This window comes from Gopherus evgoodei, unplaced genomic scaffold, assembly GCF_007399415.2.
Source record: "Gopherus evgoodei ecotype Sinaloan lineage unplaced genomic scaffold, rGopEvg1_v1.p scaffold_31_arrow_ctg1, whole genome shotgun sequence".
NCBI lineage: Eukaryota > Metazoa > Chordata > Testudines > Testudinidae > Gopherus > Gopherus evgoodei.
The window spans coordinates 2,058,340-2,079,118 of NW_022059983.1; the positions used below are offsets into that span (position 1 = coordinate 2,058,340).

The window sequence follows — 20,779 nt, forward strand, 5'->3', positions numbered from 1 at the left end:
TCTAGCCCAGTATCCTGCCTTCCGCCAGCGGCCAATGGCAGGTGCCCCCGAGGAAGTGAACAGAACAGGTAACTATCAAGTGATCCATTCCCTGTTGCCCAATCCCAGCTTCTGGCAAAGAGCCTAGGGACACCATCCTTGCCCATCCTAGTAGCCATTGATGGACCTTTCCTGAACCCTGTTGTGGTCTTGGCCTTCACAACATCCTCAGGCAAGGAGTTCCACAGGTTGACTAGGCGCTGTGTGAAGTTGCTTTCCTTTGGCTTGTTTAAAACCTGCTGCCGATGAATTGCAGTGAGTGACCTCGAGTTCTTGTGTTCTGAAGAGGAGGAACTACATGGGCAGCTTGGTTGTTTTTTGTTTTTGTCTTTATTAGTTAATGGGGTTGGTTTAAACCATTTAGTACAGAATGGGGGGAGGGCAGGATCTTCAACAGATACACTCACCAGGGGAACAGTCACAGCAGCACCCCAGGACCCTGCAGTGGGGATGGGGCTGAATTAGGTGAACCAGGATTAGCCCCTACCCCAATCTGTAGGACTTTGGCAGGGGGTGGGTTATAGGGTTAGGATATTGGGAGAGGTCAGAACTCCCAGGACAAACCCACCCACACTGCGCCCAATTGGTCACAGCACCGCCCCTTTATCATGTGGGTGGGGGGTACAGGGTATGGGGGGTCATAACTCCCAGGGGACCCCCCCAAAGTCACAATGGGAGTTAGTGCAATAAAATCAGTCAGATGCCACCCACCACCAGCAATCACCCCTCTCAGCCACTGGGAGGATCAACAGGGGGTGCCGCCCCAACACCTTCAGCTACCCCATAACATACCCCCACACATACACTGTGGTACTGCCACAACCAGACAACTACAGCCACACAACACAACCAAGCACCAACCATCACACCTCCCAAGCAGGGCTCAGCTCCTCCAGCAGGGGGCAGCAGGCACACCCCTAGTCTAGCCAGATACATACACCCCCCCCCAGCCTAAGTATGCCCCTACCCCTGCCCATGGGGCATGCAGACCACGGAGGTCAGACAGGCAGGCTGGGTAAGAGATTTTTTCCCTTTAGCCTCCCTCCCCTCCACTTGGTACTGCCCCCTGGGATCCCATCTCAGGGTGGGGGTGTTTTAATTGGGTTAATGAAGGGTTAAAACATTAGAAATCTTGCTCAGCTTTAAAAACTTTATAGAACAGCCCCCCTGTCCCACCCACAGGGGGGCAGGGAGGGTCCCCCTATTACTAGAGCTGGCAGCAGGGTAAGACCCCAAGAGTTTTATGCCCCACACTGGTCCCCGGGGTAGTGATGTCATTCATGGTTCTGCTGATGTCACCAGTGCCCCCTCCCTATGTCACACTGAGGCGGTTCCTATTAGTAGGTGAAGGCCTAGCCAAAGTGGGCAATGATGCATACTGGTTGTGATGGCAACTGTGGCCCAGTGATGTCATATGGGATGCGGTGATGTCACTAAGGGGCCCTGAGGTCATTGGAGAGCAGCTGTTACATCATTGGGGCGCAGCAATGCAGTTGGGCTGCTGTCACATCAGGTTCATCCCACCATTGATGGCCTTGTAGCGACGTCGCTGTACCAGTCCTGTTGCCATTGGTGGCCTCATTGTGATGTCACAGCGCCCATCCTCCTGCCATTGATGATCCCAGTGTGATATCACTCCAGCCCTGCAGCAGCTCAGGCATGTCATACAGACTTCGGGTGACATCACTGGGGCCTCCCGTGATGTCACAGCCCAACTGTCTCAGCAATGGTCCCCAGCCAATGCTCAGATCCTGCACCCAACGAGGGAGGGGGTGTCAGCACTTGGGGAGCTCAACACAGGTCCTCCAGCCCCCCAGCCAGGGTCCCTCGTGGTCCAGCCTGGGCCCCCCCTCAGCAGTAGCTCCGAGTCTGCCCCTCAGAGCACACTGTCCAGTTGGGAGCCAGGCAGGTGGGCGGTGGGGGAGGCCCCTCCTTCCTCTCCACATTGCCATACTGGGGGGGCAGGTGCTCAGCATAGGGGGAGTAGGGCCCCAGCCGGCAACTGTCCACCAGGCCAGGGCTGACGAGGGCAGGAGGCCGGGGCGAGGGCTCAGCGTAGGTAGTAAAGGGCGGGGTGCAGGCGGTGGCCCGCTCCCAGCCAGGTGGTGCTGGGCGGTAGAACCGCAGCATGGTGCTGCCACAGGGCAGCACATCTAGTAGCTGGCGGTAAAGTCCCGGCACCGCTGGCGGTCTGTAGGCCCAGCCTGGTGCTGCCTGCAGGCCCTGCCTCTGTTTCTGCGGCAGGGCTGGCACCGGGGGGCGGCGCAGGGCGGCGCGGGCAGCGCCAGGGTCAGAGCGGCTGCGCAGGTGCCCGCCGTCCAGTGGAGGGGAGGACGAGGTGGAGGACGAGGAGGGGCTGGCCCTGCCGCGGCGGTGCCCCCCGGCCTCTGGCCCTGCCGCAGGACCAGCAAAGGGGACGTTGACGTAGACTGGCTCTGGTGGCTTGTAGCGGACGTGCCCATCCTCGAAGATGGCCCAGAGGGGTGGTGTTGGGGCCGAGGGGCCGGGCCTGGGCTGCTGGAAGACGCCGTAGGAGGCATTGAGGGCGGCCAGGTACTCAGGGGGTGCCAGAGGGTGTGGGGGGCCCAGAGGCCAGGGCCGGTACACTGGCGGCTCTGGGACGATCTCGTAGTACAGGTTCTCGGCTGCGGGCTCCAGCAGCGGGCGCCGGGGAGGGGTGGCAGTACCGGGGGGGCGGGGAGCTAGGAAGTGGTGGCGCTGGTGCAGCTGTGGCTCTGGAAGGGCAGCACAGGGGGGGCCCAGCCATGGGGGGATGGTGTTGAGACAGGTTGCAGGTGGGGGGTGGAAGCGTAGGGGGGCTTGGGGCTTGAATGGGGCCTGTGGGTGTTGGGGGGCAGGGTCCAGCGCTCGGGGGAAGGGCAGCGGCTGGGTCTGGCAGGGCAGGTGGGGTTCGGGGCCCCAGTGGTGGGTGTTGGGAGGGGCTTTGCTGTAGTGGGGAGGGGCTGCCAAGCTGGCCCTGCCCCCCTCCCGACCCAGGGCAGAGGCCTTGGCCAATGTGACCTATAGGGAGAGAGAAGGAGGATTAGTGAGTGGGGGCTCACACACACACACACACACACACAGTCCCCCTTCCAGTTGACCCCCCAGCCTTCCATCACAGCCCCAACCTCAGCAGCCCACTGTACCCCCAAACCCTGCCACTGCACCCCAATCTCCCAGTCCCTCCCACTGAACCCACAATCCCACCCAGTCCCCTCACCCAACCACAACCCTTCAAACTGCCCCTGCTGCAGCCCCCGCAATCTCCCCATCCATCAACAATCACCTAATTCCCTCACTGTAGCCCACCCACTGCACCCCCATTCCTCCATCCAGCCGCAACCCCACTGACTCTCCACAGCCACCAAACCTCACCCCAACCTGACTGCCTATCTGCCCCCATGACTGCCCCCCACTGTCTCCACAACCCCCCAAACCTCACCACCTACCTGCCCTCCTCCCAGGCCCCCCAAATCCCCCTTGTTCAAACTGGCAAACCCCCCCTACCCCAACCCAGCCACCAATTCCCCCACACACACCCTAAGCGTCCAATGCCGCTAACTCCCTCCCGCCCAACCCCCCCACCAGCAATCCTTCCCCCTCCCCCGCTCCCCCCACTCACCTGGGGGCCCCCTCCCCGCTCCTGACGCTGGCTCCGGGGTTCCCCCTCACTCTGCTGGCGCTGCAGAGAGGGGCCAGGGAGCTGGGCAGCAGGGCCAGGGCACACCACAGAGTACAGGGTGCCCGGTCCCATCGCTGCCCCCTCCCCGCCACCTTCCAGGGACAGGGAGCGCCGGAACTGGGCCTGCTGCTTGCTGTGTGGCCCCCCCTGCTGCTGCTGGGCGGCCCGGTGTGCGCTCTCTGCCAGCGCCAGTGCCATCAGCCGGGCTGGGTTCTTTGGGGGCGGTGGGGGCGGCACGTGCCGAAACAGGCACAGCGCCCCGGGCCGTGGGGGGGAAGCCTCCGACTCAGGACCTGAAGGGGGAGAGGAGAAAAGAGGGTGGTCAGTGCCACACCAGCAGGGGGCGCTGCAGGGGGTTGGGGCTGGCTGCTGGCTGTGTGGGGAGCTCCCGGCTACTCCAGCCCTGGCCTCGCCCAGCAGGAGGTGCTGTAGGAGGCTGGGGCATTGTTGCGTGCTCCCCAACTCCCCCAGCAGGGGACATGGGGGGTTCCGTTTGGGGGAGGGGGCTGGCTGGGCAGTTCTGACTGGGGGTTCCAGCTGAGGGGGTTCTAGCTGGCGAATCCGGCTGGAGGGGTCCGGCTGGGGGGTGGCGGGGGGGCAGCCATGGGATTCTGGATGGCGGGGGTCTGGCTGGGTAAGATCTGGCTGGGGCTGGGAGGTTCTGGCAGGGGGGTTGTGGATGGCGGGGGGTTCTGGATGGGGCTGGGAGCTCCTGGGGAGGGGGGGAATTTCCAGCTGGCATGGAGTTCTGGAGGGGGCTGGGAGGTTTTGGGGGGGAGTTCTGGAGGGGGTTGGAAGGTTTTGGCAGGGGGGAGTTCTGGAGGGGGCTGGGAGGCTCTGGCAGGGGGGAGTTCTGGAGGGGGCTGGAAGGTTTTGGCGGGGGGGAGTTCTGGAGGGGGCTGGGAGGTTTTGGCAGGGGGGGAGTTCTGGAGGGGGCTGGGAGGTTTTGGCGGGGGGGAGTTCTGGAGGGGGCTGGAAGGTTTTGGCGGGGGGGAGTTTTGGAGGGGGCTGGGAGGTTTTGGCAGGCGAGGAGTTCTGGAGGGGGCTGGGAGGTTTTGGCGGGGGGGAGTTCTGGAGGAGGCTGGGAGGTTCTGGTGGCAGGGGAGTGTTCTGGCTGGCGGGGAGTTCTGGAGGGGGCTAGGAGATTAAGGTGGGGGGGAGTTCTGGAGGGGGCTGGGAGGTTTTGGTGGGGGGGAGTTCTGGAGGGGGCTGCGAGGTTTTGGCGGGGGGATAGTTCTGAAGGGAGCTGGGAGGTTTTGGTGGGTGGGGAGTTCTGGAGGAGGCTGGGAGGTTTTGAGGGGGGAGTTCTGCAGGGGGCTGGGAGGTTCCGGTGGGGGGGGAGTTCTGGAGGGGGCTGGGAGGTTTTGGCAGGGGGGCAGTTCTGGAAGGGGTTGGGAGGTTTTGGTGGGCGGGGAGTTCTGGAGGAGGCTGGGAGGTTTTCGTGGGGGGGAGTCCTGGAGGGGGCTGGGAGGTTTTGGTGGGGAGGGAGTTCTGGAGGGGGCTGGGAGGTTTTGGCGGGAGGGTAGTTTAGCGGGTTGGGAGGTTTTGGCAGGGAGTAGTTCTGAAGGGGGCTGGGAGGTTTTGGCGGGGGGGGTAGTTCTGGAGGGGGCTGCGAGGTTTTGGCGGGGGGGAGTTCTGAAGGGAGCTGGGAGGTTTTGGTGGGTGGGGAGTTCTGGAGGAGGCTGGGAGGTGTTCGTGGGGGGGAGTCCAGGAGGGGGGTGGGAGGTTTTGGCAGGGGGGCAGTTCTGGAGGGGGCTGGAAGGTTTTGCCAGGGGGGGGAGTTTTGGAGGGGGCTGGGAGATTTTGGCAGGGGGGAGTTCTGGAGGGGGCTGAGAGGTTTTGGCAGGGGGGGGAGTTCTGGAGGGGGGTGGGAGGTTTTGGCAGGGGGGAGTTCTGGAGGGAGCTGGAAGGTTTTGGCAGGGGGGGGAGTTCTGGAGGGGGTTGGAAGGTTTTGGCGGGGGGGAGTTCTGGAGGGGGCTGGAAGGTTTTGGCAGGGGGGCAGTTCTGGAGGGGGCTGAGAGGTTTTGGCAGGGGGGAGTTCTGGAGGGGGTTGGAAGGTTTTGGCAGGGGGGGGAGTTCTGGAGGGGGCTGGAAGGTTTTGGCAGGGGGGGAGTTTTGGAGGGGGCTGGGAGGTTTTGGCGGGGGGGAAGTTTTGGAGGGGGCTGGGAGGTTTTGGCGGGGGGCAGTTCTGGAGGGGGCTGGAAGGTTTTGGCAGGGGGGCAGTTCTGGAGGGGGCTGGAAGGTTTTGGCAGGGGGGGAGTTCTGGAGGGGGCTGGAAGGTTTTGGCAGAGGGGGAGTTTTGGAGGGGGCTGGGAGGTTTTGGCGGTGGGGAAGTTTTGGAGGGGGCTGGGAGGTTTTGGTGCACTCACTCTGGGCCAGGCTCCCACTCTCGGCTCGGGTTAGTTTGCGCTGCACTTCACGCTGGCAGCTGTCAGTCAGCATCCCGTCACCAGTCTGCAGCAGCCGGGAGATCATGTGTGGGGGGCTGCGCGTCCCCCGGTGCCGTCCGGACCTCAACACACCCCCAGCCTGGCCCCCCCCCAGCATCTCCAGCACCTTGGCGGGCAGCGAGATGGCCACGGGCTCCGAGATCTCCAGGGCAGCCGTGGGGGGCTCCGGGCCGCGGGGTGACAGCGCCCGGGCCACCCTGCAGGTGAAGGGAAGGTGGGCAGGGCTGGAGGCCGAGTCAGAGGCCTCAGAGAGCGAGGGGCGCCGGGGGGGGCTGCGCTGGAAGGGGAGCAGGTCCAAGTCCAGGGAGCCGGGGGGGCTGAGGTCTGGTTGCGAGTCCAGCTCGCCCTCATCGTCCAGCCAGAGGGAGGCGCGGTGACGGGGTGCCAGGTTCTCGCTGCAGCCGCCGGAGGCCGAGGAGCTGAGCGACTCGCAGGAGCGGCAGGGCTTGAGGGAGTCTTGCGGGGTCCCAGGGAGGGCAGCAGGCAGGGCTGGGAAGGCGTCGCTGCTGGAGCGTGGGCGCCGCAGGCGGGTCAGTTTTTGCAGGCCTTGGGGACAGATGGACAAACTGCAGCGTAAACAACCCTGACATAGCAGGCAGCTGGGGAACAGCCACACATAATGCCACCTGGCTGAGATGCAGCCACCTCTGGGGCAGGGAATCCAGGAACGTCCCCTCCCACACACCCCACTGTACAGGGACTGCTCGCCCTGCACTGGGACACAGTCACCTCTGGGATGGGGCAGCTGGGGAACTGCTGTACACAACGCTGGACACAGTCACCTCTGGGATGGGGCAGCTGGGGAACAGCTGTACACAACGCTGCACGGGGACAGCTCACCCGGCACAGAGACGCAGCCACCTCTGGGTTTGGCTTCCCCCTGAACGTCCCCTCCCGCCCCTGGCGCTGCCCCTCATACCCGCGGTGCTGGACTGGGACGTGAGTGACTCCTCACTCTTGGCGGATCGCAGTGTGACAGTGTCGGCCAGGAGCCCTGCAGGGAGAGGGGAGGGGGGAGAATATCAGCCCCACTATCCCTCCCACAGCCCTCCACCCCTGTATCGATCCCCTGCCTGGACCCCACTGACATCCTCTACTCCCACCTCTCCTGCCCTCAGCACTGCCCTGTCCCCACCTCTGCTCCCGGGAACACCCCAGACAGGCCCCTCAACACTCCTTTCTTCCCCCAGAAAAAACGGTTCCCTACCTTCTGTAACTGTTGCTCCTTGAGATGTGTTGTTCGTGTCCATTCCATGCTAGGTGTGCACGCGCCCACAGGCCCGGCTGCTGGAGATTTTTCCGTTAGCAGTATCTGTAGGGCCGGCTCTGGTGCCCCCTGGAGTCCCGTGCCCATGCACCGGTATATGGGGCACTGCCAGTCCTGCACCCCCTCAGCTCCTTCTTGCCAACAACTCTGCCAGAGGGGCAGGAGGGCAGGTTGCGGAATGGACGTGAGCAACGCATCGAAGAACAGCAGTTATGAGAGGGAGGTACCGTTTCCTCTTCTTCAAGTGTTTGCTTGTGTCAATTCCAAGTTAGGTGACTCCCAAGTGGTATCCCTGGAGGTGGGCTCTGATTTCATGGACGTGCTGCTTGCAACACGGCTCTGCGAAGCTGGCCTCATCCTGGGCCTGCTGGCTGATGGCATATGGACCGAAGACCAGAGGCGGCTCTGCAGATATCCCGGATACCTGTGTGAGGAAGGCTGCTGACAAAGTGTGCGCTCTGTGGAATGGGCAGGCTGGATGGCCAGCAGTGACACCTCTGCTTGCTCACAGCAGAGCCTGATACAGGCGGTTATCCACAAGGAGCTTCTCTGAGTGGACACAGGCAAACCTTTCATCCTGTCCGCCCTGCGACGAGGAACTGCGTTGATTTACGGAAGGGTTTGGTCCCCTCAATGCAGAAGGCTAAGGCCTGCCTAGCATTCATACAGTGTGACCGATGCTCCTTGTTCACCTTCAGGGAGAAACCTGGTAGGAAGAGGTCCTGATTATTGTGAACTGTGACACCACCTTAGGTAAGAAGGCAGGGTGGGGGCTCAGCTGGACCTCGTCCTCGTAAAACACCATGTAAGGGGGTGCTGACGTCAACGCTCTAATCTTGGAGACCCTGTGGGCGGACGTGATCACCGCCAGGAAGGAAACCTCCCATAAGAGGAGCAGCAGAGAACACAATGTCAGCAGCTCGAAAGGGGGACCCATGAGCCTCGCTAGCACCAGGTTTAGGTCCCAAGGAGGGATGGGATCCCAAACCTGTGGCTATGGCTTCTCCAGACCCTTCAGGAACCTGATCGTCATGTCAGGAACCAAGATTGACCTGCCCTGGATCAGAGAGTCAAAGGCTGAGATGGACGACAAGAGAACCCTGATTGCCAGGCCCTGGTGCGTGAGGAGGCACAGGTATTCCAAGATGGATTGTAGCAATGACCGGGAGGAAGAAAGACCTCGATCCGCGGCCCTTAGTAGATGAAGCGCTTCCACCTGACCAGGTCGTCTTGGTGGAGGGCTTCCTGCTACTCAACTGTAGCTCCGAGCAGGCCTGCTCCTCTGTGTTCAGCCATGCCATCAGATGCAGTGAGGCTAGGCTCAGATGGAGCAGACAGCCTTGGTGCTGTGAGAGCAAGTCTGGGCGAAGCGGGACCTCTAGTGGGGTTGCCATTGAGAGATCCGAAAGCTGCCGAACCAAAACAACCGTGGCCAGGCAGGAGCTACCAGGATGCCCTTCGCTTTGTTCCTAGGACCTTGTGAACTGGGAGTATCAGTGCGAAGGTGTACGGCGTGGCCCCATCCAAGTGCGCAGGCAAGCCGGGAAGGCAAACAGCAGGGCCCCATCCAAGTGCGCAGGAAAGCCGGGAAGGCGAACAGCAGGGCCCCATCCAAGGGCACAGGAAAGCCGGGAAGGCGAACAGCAGGGCCCCATCCAAGTGCGCAGGCAAGCCGGGAAGGCGAACAGCAGGGCCCCATCCAAGGGCGCAGGAAAGCCGGGAAGGCGAACAGCAGGGCCCCATCCAAGGGCGCAGAAAAGCCGGGAAGGCGAACAGCAGGGCCCCATCCAAGGGCACAGGAAAGCCGGGAAGGCAGGGAGCCGCTGGCTAGCCCGTAAAATGAGCACAACTGGTGACACGTCTGAGTGGCCACGAATAGTTGCACCTGGGGAGTCCCCCATTTGGGGGAGATCGTGCTGACAACCTTTGGGTGGAGTGACCACTCATGGTGAGAGGAGAAGTACCTGCTGAGGAGATCCGCCCGCGTGTTCTGGACACCCGAGAGGTGCAAAGCCTAGAGATGACCAGCCTGCTGCACGCACAAGTCCCACAGGCGAAGAGCCTCTTGACACAGGGCAGACGTGCAGGCTCCATCTTGCTTGTTGAAGAACATTGCTGCTGTATTGTCCGTCAAGATCTGCACCACTCTGCCCCTTAGATAGGGAGGAATGCATGGCAAGCTGAGCGTATCGCCCTGAGCTCCCTGGCCTTTCTGTGAAGAGAACCAGAGACCTTGGGTACTGCAGCTGCCAGGCTGGGCCCCCCACCCTTGATCTAACACATCAGAGACCAGTGTTACTGATGGGAGTGAAGCTATGAAGGGGACCTCATCCAGAACAGCTCGCAGGGCTGGGCACCAAGCCAGAGATGACAGAACGTTCGACAGAACTGTAAGCATTAGCTCCAAGTTGTGAGAAGACTGATTCCAGCCACATCTGGAGACTGAGCCACAGCCGTGCATGTTGCTCCACGTCGGTACATGCCGCCATGTGACCCAGCTGCTGGTGGCATACCTGGGTGGCTGTGAGCGACTGGGCTCTGACATGCCCAGAATTGGGACTCCAGCAGGTAGGGTCTGGCATGGGTGGAGTCAAACACTGCTCCTATAAACTCTGCTCTCTGAACGGGGGACAAAGTCGACTTCTGGTCATTGAGATGCAGGTCTAGATCCCGACATGTGCTGCACGTGAGCCTAGGACCTGCCTCTGACCAGCCAGTCCTCAAGGGATGGGTAGATTAGAATGCCGTGACACCTCAAGCCAGCACCACCATGCACTTTGTGAAGACCCTTGGACCAGAAGAGAGGCTGAAGGGCAGTGCCGTGAACTAGTAGAGGCGCTGTGCCACCACCAAATGGGGGAATCTCCTGTGGCCATGGAAGATAGAAATATGGAGGTAGGCGTACGTTAAGTCAAGAGCAGCATACCAGCCTCCTGGATCCAGAGAGGGGATGATGGAGGCCAGGGAGACCAGGCAGAACTTTGACATCTTCAGATAGCTGTTGAGGTGACACAGGCCTAGGATGAGTCTGAGGCCCCCTTTGGCCTTTGGGATTAGGAAATACCGGGTGTAAAACCCTTTCCCCCTAATGTCTCCTTCCTGGAACCCAGACGTAGGAGGGAATTCCCCTCCTTGATGAGGAGCTGCTTGTGAGAAGGGTCCCTGAAGAGGGACAGGGAAGAGGGGTGTGAAGGGGAGATGGAGGAAAACTCCAGGGTGTAGCCAACTGCTATGGTGTTGCGCACCCAGCAGTCCGAGGCGACCTTGGCCCATGCAGGAGAAAGGGAGACAGGCGGTCCCGAAACAAACGGGGGGATAGATCCTGGAATGAGACTGTAACTCCGGCCTCAGGCCCGCCCTCAGAATGCCTGCTGACGGCCACCTGAGCAATGTGCAGGGCCTAGCTGGGCAGCCGAGGGTGCTGGGGAGGGGCGGTAGCATTTAAAGCCCCTGGCTCTGCCGCTGAGGGATGGAGAATCTATGTGGCCGGAGTCCCAGGTGTTAGCACCGTGTCTCCCCAGCAACACCTGCCGGTCAGAGTCCCAGGTGTTAGCACTGTCTCTCCCCAGCAACGCCTCCCGGTCGGAGTCCCAGGTTTTATCGTTGTGGTGGCCCTGGCAATGGTGAGCAGTGCCGGGAGGCAGTAGCATAGCTGGGGGGAAGCAGGGGGAGCAGCCTCTCCCCCACTGACCACAAGTGGCACCTTGTCAATTTCCTGGCACCTTTGTACTCACTCGGGGGAGTGATTAAAAAAAAAGGCGCCACCCACTGTGGTGCTTTTATTTTGCTCACCCGGCAGCGCTCTGGGTCTTTGGCGGCACTTTGGCAGCGGGACCTTCAGTGCCGCCGAAGACACCCAGAGCAAGTGAAGGGCCCGCTGCCAAAGACCCGGAGCGCCACCGGGTGAGTAAAAGCGCTGCAGCAGGTGACACCTTTTTTTTTTTTGGATTGCTCCCCCTGTTCCCTCCACCTGGCGACGTCACTGCCAGGAGGAACCCGGCGCCGGTGGGGCTCGCCGTAGGTAGAGGGACTCAGCGCTGTGTCGGAGTGGGAGGCTTCTGACGCCTGTTTGAGAGTCGCCTCTGGGAGAAGGGCTTGGAGATGAACGGCCCTGTTCTTCCGAATGTGCTGTGAAGCCCTGACAGATCTGGCACTTCTCTTTGATGTGCGAATCCCCCAGACACCTCAGACAGCTGGTGTGGGGCTCACTGACCGGCATAGGTCTATGGCAGACGGCTGGGATCCCAGGGAACGGGGCAAGCCCCGTGCTGGGGACAAAGTCCCTAAGGGGACTAACTGTCCCCTTACTAAAACTCAGTGGGATTTTTGGTTGGCTACCTCCCAGTACCAAAAGAAAGGGGAAGGGTCAATGGGAAATCAGGACCCTGAGACTGACAGTCCCCAGGGGCAATGGGGAGAGGCCAGTGCTATAGGTCAGCCTGATTGACAGGGTGGGCAGGCTAATCAGGGACTCAGGAGGCCAGAGCGGTTCTGTCCTCTGTGTGAGCTGGAATTGACTGGGTCAGACAGAATGGGGCTAAGCTAAGGCCCAGTGGCCTAATGGATGAGGCATTGGCTTCCTAAGCCAGACCTTGTGGGTTCACGTCCCAGCTGGGGTGAAAAACTATCCTCTGCAGGGAGGGCTAGCTCAGTGGTTTGAGCACTGACCAGCAAAATGCAGGGTTGTGAGCTCAATCCTTGAGGGAGCCATTTAGGGATCTGAGGCAAAAAACTGTCTGGGGATTGGTCCTGCTTTGAGCAGGGGGTTGGACTAGATACCTCCTGAGGTCCCTTCCAACCCTGATATTCCAAGGAGAGAGCAGGGGCCCATGCTGTGCTTGGAGCAGAGCTGTAGCAGCTGGGGAGAGCAAGGGGGACCCTGGGCAGCGGGCCCAGCACAGGGAGATGCCCCTAGCCAAGAGGCCTGGCAGGCCAGACTTAGATGGGGATCGTAACCCTAATAGGGTGGGAGTGACACCGGGAAGAAGGGTCCTGCCACCTCAAGCCTGAGCAAGTGTCCGACCTGCAGCACTGCTAGGACGTGTGAGGAACGAACTGAATGTCCCAGAGATGCTGGTTGTGATGTCCCTGTGCCACAGAGCAGGGTGACAGGTTTTCCTTTAACCTTTCCTGTTTCTTCCTTATTTTTTTAAATTGGATTCACTTTAACAGATTGTATTTGCTTTGAACTGTATGTAACGATCAGTGGGTCGGAAGCATCCAGTGCAGAGAGAGCACCACGGAGTGGGGACACCCCAAACCCTGCCCTAAGTGACCATGACAAGGTTGGGGGTCGAGCCCCCCAGGAACCCTGGGCCCAGCCTTGTTGGGGTTACAAGGACTCTGCCACACAGGAGATGGAAGGGGAGCCCCTGAGGAGTGGGAGCAAGGACTCAGATCCTTTCGCTAGCCCATTTCACTGGGGTAGTGCATAAGCCAGGAAAGTTCCCCATAATAGCGGGACCATTCCCCCACTTACATAACTATCTAACCTAATTACTCACCTAACTAACTACATCTAGATCCAGCTATATCCAACACCTATAAAGTTACGCAGCTTGGAGCACTTTGGAATCGCAAAGGGAGATGAGGAAATGAGGGGTGTGGGGCCAGCGATGCCCCATATACCGGTGCATGGGTGCAGGGCTATATGGGGCACAGAGCTGGCCCTATGGATACTGCCAAGGGAAAAATCTCCGGCAGCTGGGCCCATGGGCACGTGCACACCTAGCATGGAATGGACACAAGCAAGCACTCAAACATACACCCCCCATCCCCACTCCATGGGGCAGGGGAAGAGACTGAGAGAACAGGAGGAAGAGAGATATGGGGCTGGGAGGTCAGTGTGGAACTGGGGGGAAGTTTGTGGGGCAGGGCTGGAAATGGGGGGTACGTGGGGCAGGGGTAAGCTGGGAGGCTGTATGGGGCTGAGGGAAGCTTGGGGGGCTGCATAGGGCTGTGTGGGGCAGGAATCAGGGGGGTTGTGTGGGGCTGGGGGGCAGCGTGGGGCAGGGCTCACTCACCCGTCTGCCCGCCCGGAAGCTGCACTCTCTTGTGGCTGATGGCAGGTGCCCTGCCCAAGGCAAAGAAGGTTTTCCAGCTCCCGCCCCGCGCCTGGCGCCTGTGGAGAGACAGCATCAGCCCAACCCATGGCCCTGCCGGCCCCATTCCACACACCCCGAGACCACCACTTTCTGGGGCCAGATCGGGGCCAGCACCCCCTAGGGAGGGAAAGGCCCCCATGCCCCATCCCCCCTGAGTTCACCAGCCTCCACCCCAGAGCCAGCAACCCCAGTGGGGGAAGGCATCATTACCTGTCATGGGGAGAGCCCAGTGCGAGGGGCAGCCTCCCCGGGGGCCCCCGTCCGGTCTCGGCCTCAGGTCTCTTGGACTGGCCAGGGGCCGTGTGCTGGGCTTGGGCTTGGGCGTGGGCTTGGGCCTGGGCCTGCGTCCGGGCCTGGGCCTCCTCCAGCGAGAGCAGGCGGGTCGAGGGGCAGCTGCCCAGCAAGGACTTGGGGCGCGGGAGGCAGGAGCGCCCTGGGGGACAGGGACACAGACGGGGGGGAGATCAGCTGGGCCTGCCCCACAAGAATCTCAGTCCCTTGCTGCAGCAGAGCCTCCTACTGAGCCCCTCTCTGCAGCTCCCCCGCCCCACTCCCCGCAGCCCAGCGCCCCCTACTGAGCCCTCGCCCCCCTCCCCACAGCCAGCACCCCCTACTGAGCCCCCGCCCCCCTCCCCGCAGCCCAGCACCCCCTACTGAGCCCCCTCCCTGCTCCCCGCAGCCCAGCGCCCCCTGCTGAGCCCCCGCCCCGCTCCCCGCAGCCCAGCACCCCCTACTGAGCCCCTCTCTGCAGCTCCCCCGCCCCACTCCCCGCAGCCCAGCACCCCCTACTGAGCCCCCGCCCCCCTCCCCGCAGCACAGCACCCCCTGAGCCCCCGCCTCCGCTCCCCACAGCCCAGCACCCCCTACTGAGCCCTTGCCCCCCCTCCCCGCAGCCAGCACCCCCTGAGCCCCCGCCCCCCGCAGCACAGCACCCACTGAGCCCCCGCACTCCTCCCCGCAGCACAGCACCCCGAGCCCCCGCCCCCCGCAGCCCAGCGCCCCCTACTGAGCCCCCGCCCCCCTCTCCACAGCCAGCACCCCCTACTGAGCCCCCGCCCCCCTCCCCGCAGCACAGCACCCCCTGAGCCCCCGCCCCCCGCAGCCCAGCGCCCCCTACTGAGCCCCCGCCCCCCTTTCCGCAGCCAGCACCCCCTACTGAGCCCCCGCCCCACTCCCCGCAGCCCAGCACCCCCTACTGAGCCCCCGCCCCCCTCCCCGCAGCACAGCACCCCCTGAGCCCCCGCCTCCGCTCCCCACAGCCCAGCACCCCCTACTGAGCCCTGCCCCCCCTCCCCGCAGCCCAGCACCCCCTGAGCCCCCGCCCCCCGCAGCCCAGTGCCCCCTACTGAGCCCCCGCCCCCCTCTCCACAGCCAGCACCCCCTACTGAGCCCCCGCCCCCGCTCCCCAGCGCCCCCTGCTGAGCCCTCGCCCCCCTCCCCGCAGCCCTGCACCCCCTACTGAGCCCCTGCCCCCTCTCCCCGCAGCCCAGTGCCCCCTGCTGAGCCCTCGCCTCCCTCCCCGCAGCACAGCACCCCCTGAGCCCCTGCCCCACTCCCCGCAGCCCAGCACCCTCTACTGAGCCTCCGCCCTGCTCCCCGCACGCAGCGCCCCCCTATTGAGCCCCCTGCCCCACTCCCCGCAGCCCAGCACCCCTTGCTGAGCCCCCACCCCGCTCCCCACAGCCCAGCGCCCCCTGCTGAGCCCCCACCCTGCTCCCCGCACACAGCACCCCCTGCTGAGCCCCCTGCCCTGCTCCCCAAGCCTCCGCCCCACTCCCCGCAGCCCAGCACCCCCTGCTGAGTCCCCACCCCGCTCCCCGCAGCCCAGCGCCCCCTGCTCCTCTCCCTGCAATATGGCACCCCCTACTCAGTCCCAAGCACTATGGTGCCCCGTTGTGCCAGCAGCAGGACAGGATTTAACGCCCTGGCAGGCTGCAGGGATCTCACCACAGAAACCAGCGATGGCACTGTGAGCCCATGGGGAGAGCGGGCCAGGGAGAGGCTCGACTCCGCAGAGACGCAGCAGCGCAGCTGGGCACTGGGAGTTGTTACCTGGGTGAGGGGCGGGAGCCAGGTGCCAATGCAGGGCCCAGCCCCCTCAGCATGGCCAGGCGCTGGGCTCAGGGCTCCGCAGGTCCCAGCTGGTCAGGCACAGAAAGCAGCTTCCCCGGTGTGTGTGTGTTAGGGGGGAGGTTGCCCCCCCCACACTGCAGCTCATGTTGGCCTCGGCCTCAGACCCCCAGTATCCAGGCCCAGCACTCTATGGGCCCCCCCAAGTTCCACACCCCACTGCATTTGGTCGCAGGATTGTCCAGCCCTCCCTCCCACCACAGGGCTAGCCTGTCTCGGTGCCTCCCAGCCTGCCTGGGCACTCCCAGCACCCCCCTCCTCAGCCTGTCTCAGCACCTTCCCACCTCAGCACCCCCTTTCCCAGCCTGCCTTGGCACCCCCTAGACTTCCGTGGTGCGCCCCAGCACTCCCCAGCTTGTCTGGGCACCCCCCACACCTCAGCACCCCCCTCCCCAGCACCTCCAGCACCCCCCCCAGCTCAGCAACCCCCTCCCCAGCCTGTCTCGGTGCCCCTGTAGCACCTGCCTCCCCAGTCTGCCTTGGCAGCCCCCTACTTCAGCAACCCCCCACTCCCACCAGGCTCAGTGTCCCTCCACCACCAGGCCCAGTCAATATCAGCCCCCCACCCCCACCCCCACCCAGTGGTCTCCCCAGGGCGAGCCGCTGGGTGCCGGGCACCATGTATCACCAATGTGGGGCATTACCAGCTGGACATTTAATGTTCTATTGTTCTCAACAGGAGCTGGTTAAATCCAGGGCCTGAGCCTCCCTGCCCGAGTGGGCACTGACCCAGTCTTACCCTGCCCCAGCCCTGAGAGCCCATAGGGCCCCATGCAAGGACAGCTGTGTCACCCAGCTCCTGCCCCACAGCCAGCGACCTGGGCCACCAGAACCCCCTGCTATGGGCACTTCCCCACTGCAGAGTCTGGGATCAGTGCTTATCTGGGGGTGCAGCTGACTGCACCAGAGCAGGGGGTGGGGTCACGGAGCCACGGTACGCCACAGCCCATGTAGAGGGGCCTGTGGGTGGCAGGGAGGGGTCAGGATACCGGGGGGTAGGGGGACCCATAGGTGGCAGGGAGGGGGCAGGATACTGGGGGGTAGAGGGGCCCATGGGCGACAGGGAGGGGGCAGGATAGAGGGGTGCCTGGGTCCATGAATCTGATCCGGGGGGGGTGGATGTCCCCCCCCCCTCAGTCTCTCTGTTCCTCCGGCACACCCCCCACCCCATCTTGCTGCGTCTCCGGCTCCCTCTGGGCCTTGCTCAGGGCTTCGGGCAGGGTGAGCAGCCGGCCGGTCTTGGGGGGCCAGGCCAGCTTCCGGGGTTCCGGCTGGGGGGCTGGAGAGAGAACAGGGTTAGAGGGTGGTCGGGGGGGCAGCACGCCAGAGCCCAGGGGCACCCCCATGCCCAGAGCAGAGCCCCCTCTCCCTGGGCCTGGGATCCTGACATGCAGCAGGGCAGCGGGGGTAGCTGCGGAGAACATATCAGCTTGCTACACAGGGAGCAAAGCACGGGGTGGTGGGGGGTGGCACTGGCTGCCCCAATAGCTCCCCATGCCCCACTGCCCCCAAACTTCTCCCAGTGCCCCAGTGCCCCACTGCCCCCCACCCCTCCAAACTCCACTGCCTCCAGCCTTCCCCAGTGTAACAAAGTGGGAATGTTCTTAATGTTTTCTCTGAAAACTGGTGTGTCTCAGTTTCCCCTAGGTGGTGGGATAAGGGGGTGTGATCGTTGCAGAGACCCCTAGAGGGCAGGTGTGACTGCTGGTGGGCTGCAGAGAACGGCCCACACGCTGTATCCTGCCAACTGATGGCCAGGCCGCCTCCTCTGCAGGAACCAGCCCGAGGGGCTGGTGCAGACCAGAGACCCGGGACCCGCTGGCCCAGAAAAGAGACAAAGGAAGGAGAGGGGGCAATGGGCAGCTGAAAGGGTCAGTCTCCTGGTTTGGGACTGGGGAGGGGGGGGGAGGAGCCAAAGGCTCTGGACGTCCCCCCAACCCCTCCAGATGGACTCTGTTGAAAGTTCCTGATTTCTGTGCTAACAAGATCTTTCCTACACTGTGCTTCCCCCGACCAATAAACCTCCTGTGTCACACACTGGCTGAGTCCCTGTGACTGCAGAGTGGGGGTGCAGGGCCCTTTGGGGGGGTGAGGGTCCCCGGGTGTCCCTTCCAGGTGGACACGTTGCAGGGACCTCAGACCCCACTGCCCCCAAACTGTCCCCCCAAACCCACTGCCCCCAAATTCCCCCACTTCCCCCAAACTGCCCCATCCCCTTAAACCCCACTGCACCCAGCCTCCCCGTGCCCCCCACCCCCCAAACTGCCCCATCGCCCCAAACCCCACTATCCCCAGCCTCCCCAATGCCCCTCCACCCCTCCAAACCCCACTGTTGCCAACCTTCTCCAGTTCCCCCCACCTCTACCCCTCAGAATCCCTCAGGTGTCTCCTTCCATCCCTTGCTGCCCCCATCCCCCCGAGCCCCTCCCTGCCAGACCCCCAAAGACACAAGACAGCGAGAGGGCACAAAGCTGGATCTGGGGGTGGGGGGATGAGGCAAGGAGACCACTCCCCAAATCCTGCTGCTGGCCATCCCCCCTCATGCACCCTGCCCAATGCCACTGGGAACAGGACCCCTCCCTCAGAGCAGCAGCCCCCACCCAGCCCCACCCCAACCCCCTGCTGGGGGCCAGGGAGCAGGTCTGAGTGGTGGTGGTGGGGGGTGGTGCCCAGCAGCGCAGCATCACAAACAAGGCAGCAGACAAAGATCCCAGCCTCCTCTAGGGCAGAGCCTGTTCCCCACCCCCACAGCTCAGCAGCCAGCCAGTCTCTGTATGCCCCCCACCACTGAGCACCTTGCTGCCCCCCCGCATGCCCTCTGCCTCCCCAATACCCGTGCTGCCCCCTTGGGCTGAACTTCCCCCCCAGGCTGTGCTGTGCTACTCCCAGGGCCACCCCACGCTGCCCCCCAGCTTCCCCATAGGCTGGCCCCCAGCACTGCCCCTCCAGCCTGTGCTGTGCAGTTCCCTCTCACATGCTGCCCCCGCTCGGCTGTCCTTTCCCCACACTGCCTCTCTATACCACGCCCCCCACTGCCCCGTCCCCCTCATGGCCCCCTGCATGCCCCACCTGCGCTGTCCTTGCCGATGGAGGTGAACTTGTCGCTGAACAGCACCTGGACGTGGCTGAGCAGGAACTCCACCACCACGGACTGGACCCGCACCTCGTGGAAGGCCTCCGCCCCACTCAGCCCCACGGCCTCCAGCTCCAGCGACCTGGGGGGCAGAGGGGAGCGGATTGGAGCTGGCACGCGGGGCCTGGCAGGGGTGCACTCACCAGAGCAGGCTGGAGGGATTGGAGCCAGCATGGGGGGGCTGGTGGGAGGAATTCAGTGGAGCAGGATAAGGGAATGGTAGCTGGTGTGGGGGCCTGGCAGGGCGGGTGGAGGGGAGCCGGAGGGGGGTCGGAGGCAGGGCCGGCTCCAGCAATTTCGCCGCCCCAAGTACGGTGGCACGCTGCGGGTGGCGCTCTGCCACTCGCTGGTCCCACGGCTCCGGTGGACCTCCTGCAGGCGTGCCTGCGGATGCTCCACTGGAGCTGCGGGACCAGCGGACCCTCTGCAGGCACGCCTGCGGGAGGTCCACCGGAGCCGCCTGCCACCCTCCCGGCAACCGGCAGAGCGCCCCCCTGCGGCGTGCGGCCCCTAGCATGCGCTTGGCGTGCTGTAGCCTGGAGCCAGCCCTGGTCGGAGGCACTTACCGGAGCAGGTTGGGGGGATGGTAGCCGGTGCGGGGGCCTGGCAGGGTGGGTGGAGGGGAGCTAGAGGGGGATGGGGGGTGCTCAGCAGAGCAGGTTGGGGGGATTGTAGCAGGGGCAGAGGGCTGGCTGGGGGGCCATAGAGGGTTGGGGGGAGCACTTACCAGAGCAGGTTGGGGGGATGGTAGCTGGTGCGGGGGCTTGGTGGGGGGGCAGAGGGGAGCCAGAGTGGGGGTCGGAGGCACTTATTGGAGGTTGAGGGGATGGTAGCTGGTGCGGGGGCCTGGCAGGGTGGGTGGAGGGGAACTAGAGAGGGATGGGGGGTGCTCAGCAGAGCAGGTTGGGGGGGTTGTAGTGGGGGCAGAGGGCTGGCTGGGGGCCAGAGGGGGGTTGAGGGGGCACTTACCAGAGCAGGTTGGGGGGATTGTAGCAGGGGCAGAGGGCTGGCTGGGGGCCAGAGGGGGGCGGGGGGGCACTTACCGGAGCAGGTTGGGGGCCCACACGATGGCCAGGTTCTTGATGTGCATGCTGGTTTCTGGGCTGTGTGTGGCCACCCGCGCCAGGTGCCGCAGCAGGAACTCCAGGGTCCTGAGGGGGCGGCAGCTGGTGAGGGGACCTGGCCCCAGCCTGTTCTCCAATTACCCACAATCCCACAGGGCCCTGACCCCTCCAACTGCTGTCCACAGCCTTTGGGGTCCCCTAGCCCTCAACCACCCCCCAGTCATCACCCACGGACCCCTGACCTCCCCCGCCAGCCGTCACCCATGCCCACCCCCCCAGCTGTTGCCCATGACTCCGTGGGGCCCTGACCCCGCTGTGTGTCACCCACCACCCCAACCCCCCCAGCTGTCACCCACAGCTCTGTGGGGCACCAAACCCCCACGGCCCTGTGGGGCAGGTACCTGTAGTGGGGCGGTGGCAGCTGCTGGATGACATCATGGACCCGCACCAGGCGCTCCTCCTCACCGGGCACTGCCACAGCTTCCTGCCGGGCAAAGGGGCTGTTATCGGGGGGGGCTCGGGTGTTAACGTGAGGGTGGGGGGATGCGGAGGCAGGGGGGCAGCCCTGGGCTCACCGCGAACTTGTGGTAGAGCTGGTAGGTGAGCAGTGGGTTGGGGGGTTGGGTTAACACGGGGGGTGGGCGTACGGGAGGGAACACGGGAGTTGGGGGGCAGGCGGGCAGACCGGGCTCACCGCGAACCTGTGGTAGAGCTGGTAGGTGAGCAGCGGGTTGGGGGGTTGGGTTAACATGGAGGGTGGGCATACGGGAGGGAACACGGGAGTTGGGGGGCAGGCGGGCAGACCGGGCTCACCGCGAACCTGTGGTAGAGCTGGTAGGTGAGCAGTGGGTTGGGGGGTTGGGTTAACATGGAGGGTGGGCATACGGGAGGGAACACGGGAGTTGGGGGG

General features: G+C 63.7%; 1 protein-coding gene across 3 annotated transcripts in view; it reads right to left on the reverse strand.

Moving 5' to 3' along the window:
- Positions 1 to 350: 350 nt before the first annotated feature.
- ARHGAP33 (Rho GTPase activating protein 33) overlaps positions 351 to 20,779 on the reverse strand; it is a 67,636-nt gene continuing 47,207 nt past the window's right edge. For all 3 annotated transcript variants that reach the window (XM_030543341.1, XM_030543340.1, XM_030543339.1), the window contains 9 exons: positions 20,271 to 20,353; positions 19,849 to 19,956; positions 18,742 to 18,887; positions 13,753 to 13,975; positions 13,462 to 13,559; positions 7,091 to 7,165; positions 6,091 to 6,717; positions 3,662 to 4,014; positions 351 to 3,060 (listed from right to left, as the gene is read on the reverse strand). In XM_030543341.1, coding sequence (XP_030399201.1) covers positions 1,891 to 3,060; positions 3,662 to 4,014; positions 6,091 to 6,717; positions 7,091 to 7,165; positions 13,462 to 13,559; positions 13,753 to 13,975; positions 18,742 to 18,887; positions 19,849 to 19,956; positions 20,271 to 20,353 — 2,883 coding nt within the window. In that variant the 3' untranslated portion in view covers positions 351 to 1,890. The remainder of the gene's footprint in view (positions 3,061 to 3,661; positions 4,015 to 6,090; positions 6,718 to 7,090; positions 7,166 to 13,461; positions 13,560 to 13,752; positions 13,976 to 18,741; positions 18,888 to 19,848; positions 19,957 to 20,270; positions 20,354 to 20,779) is intronic.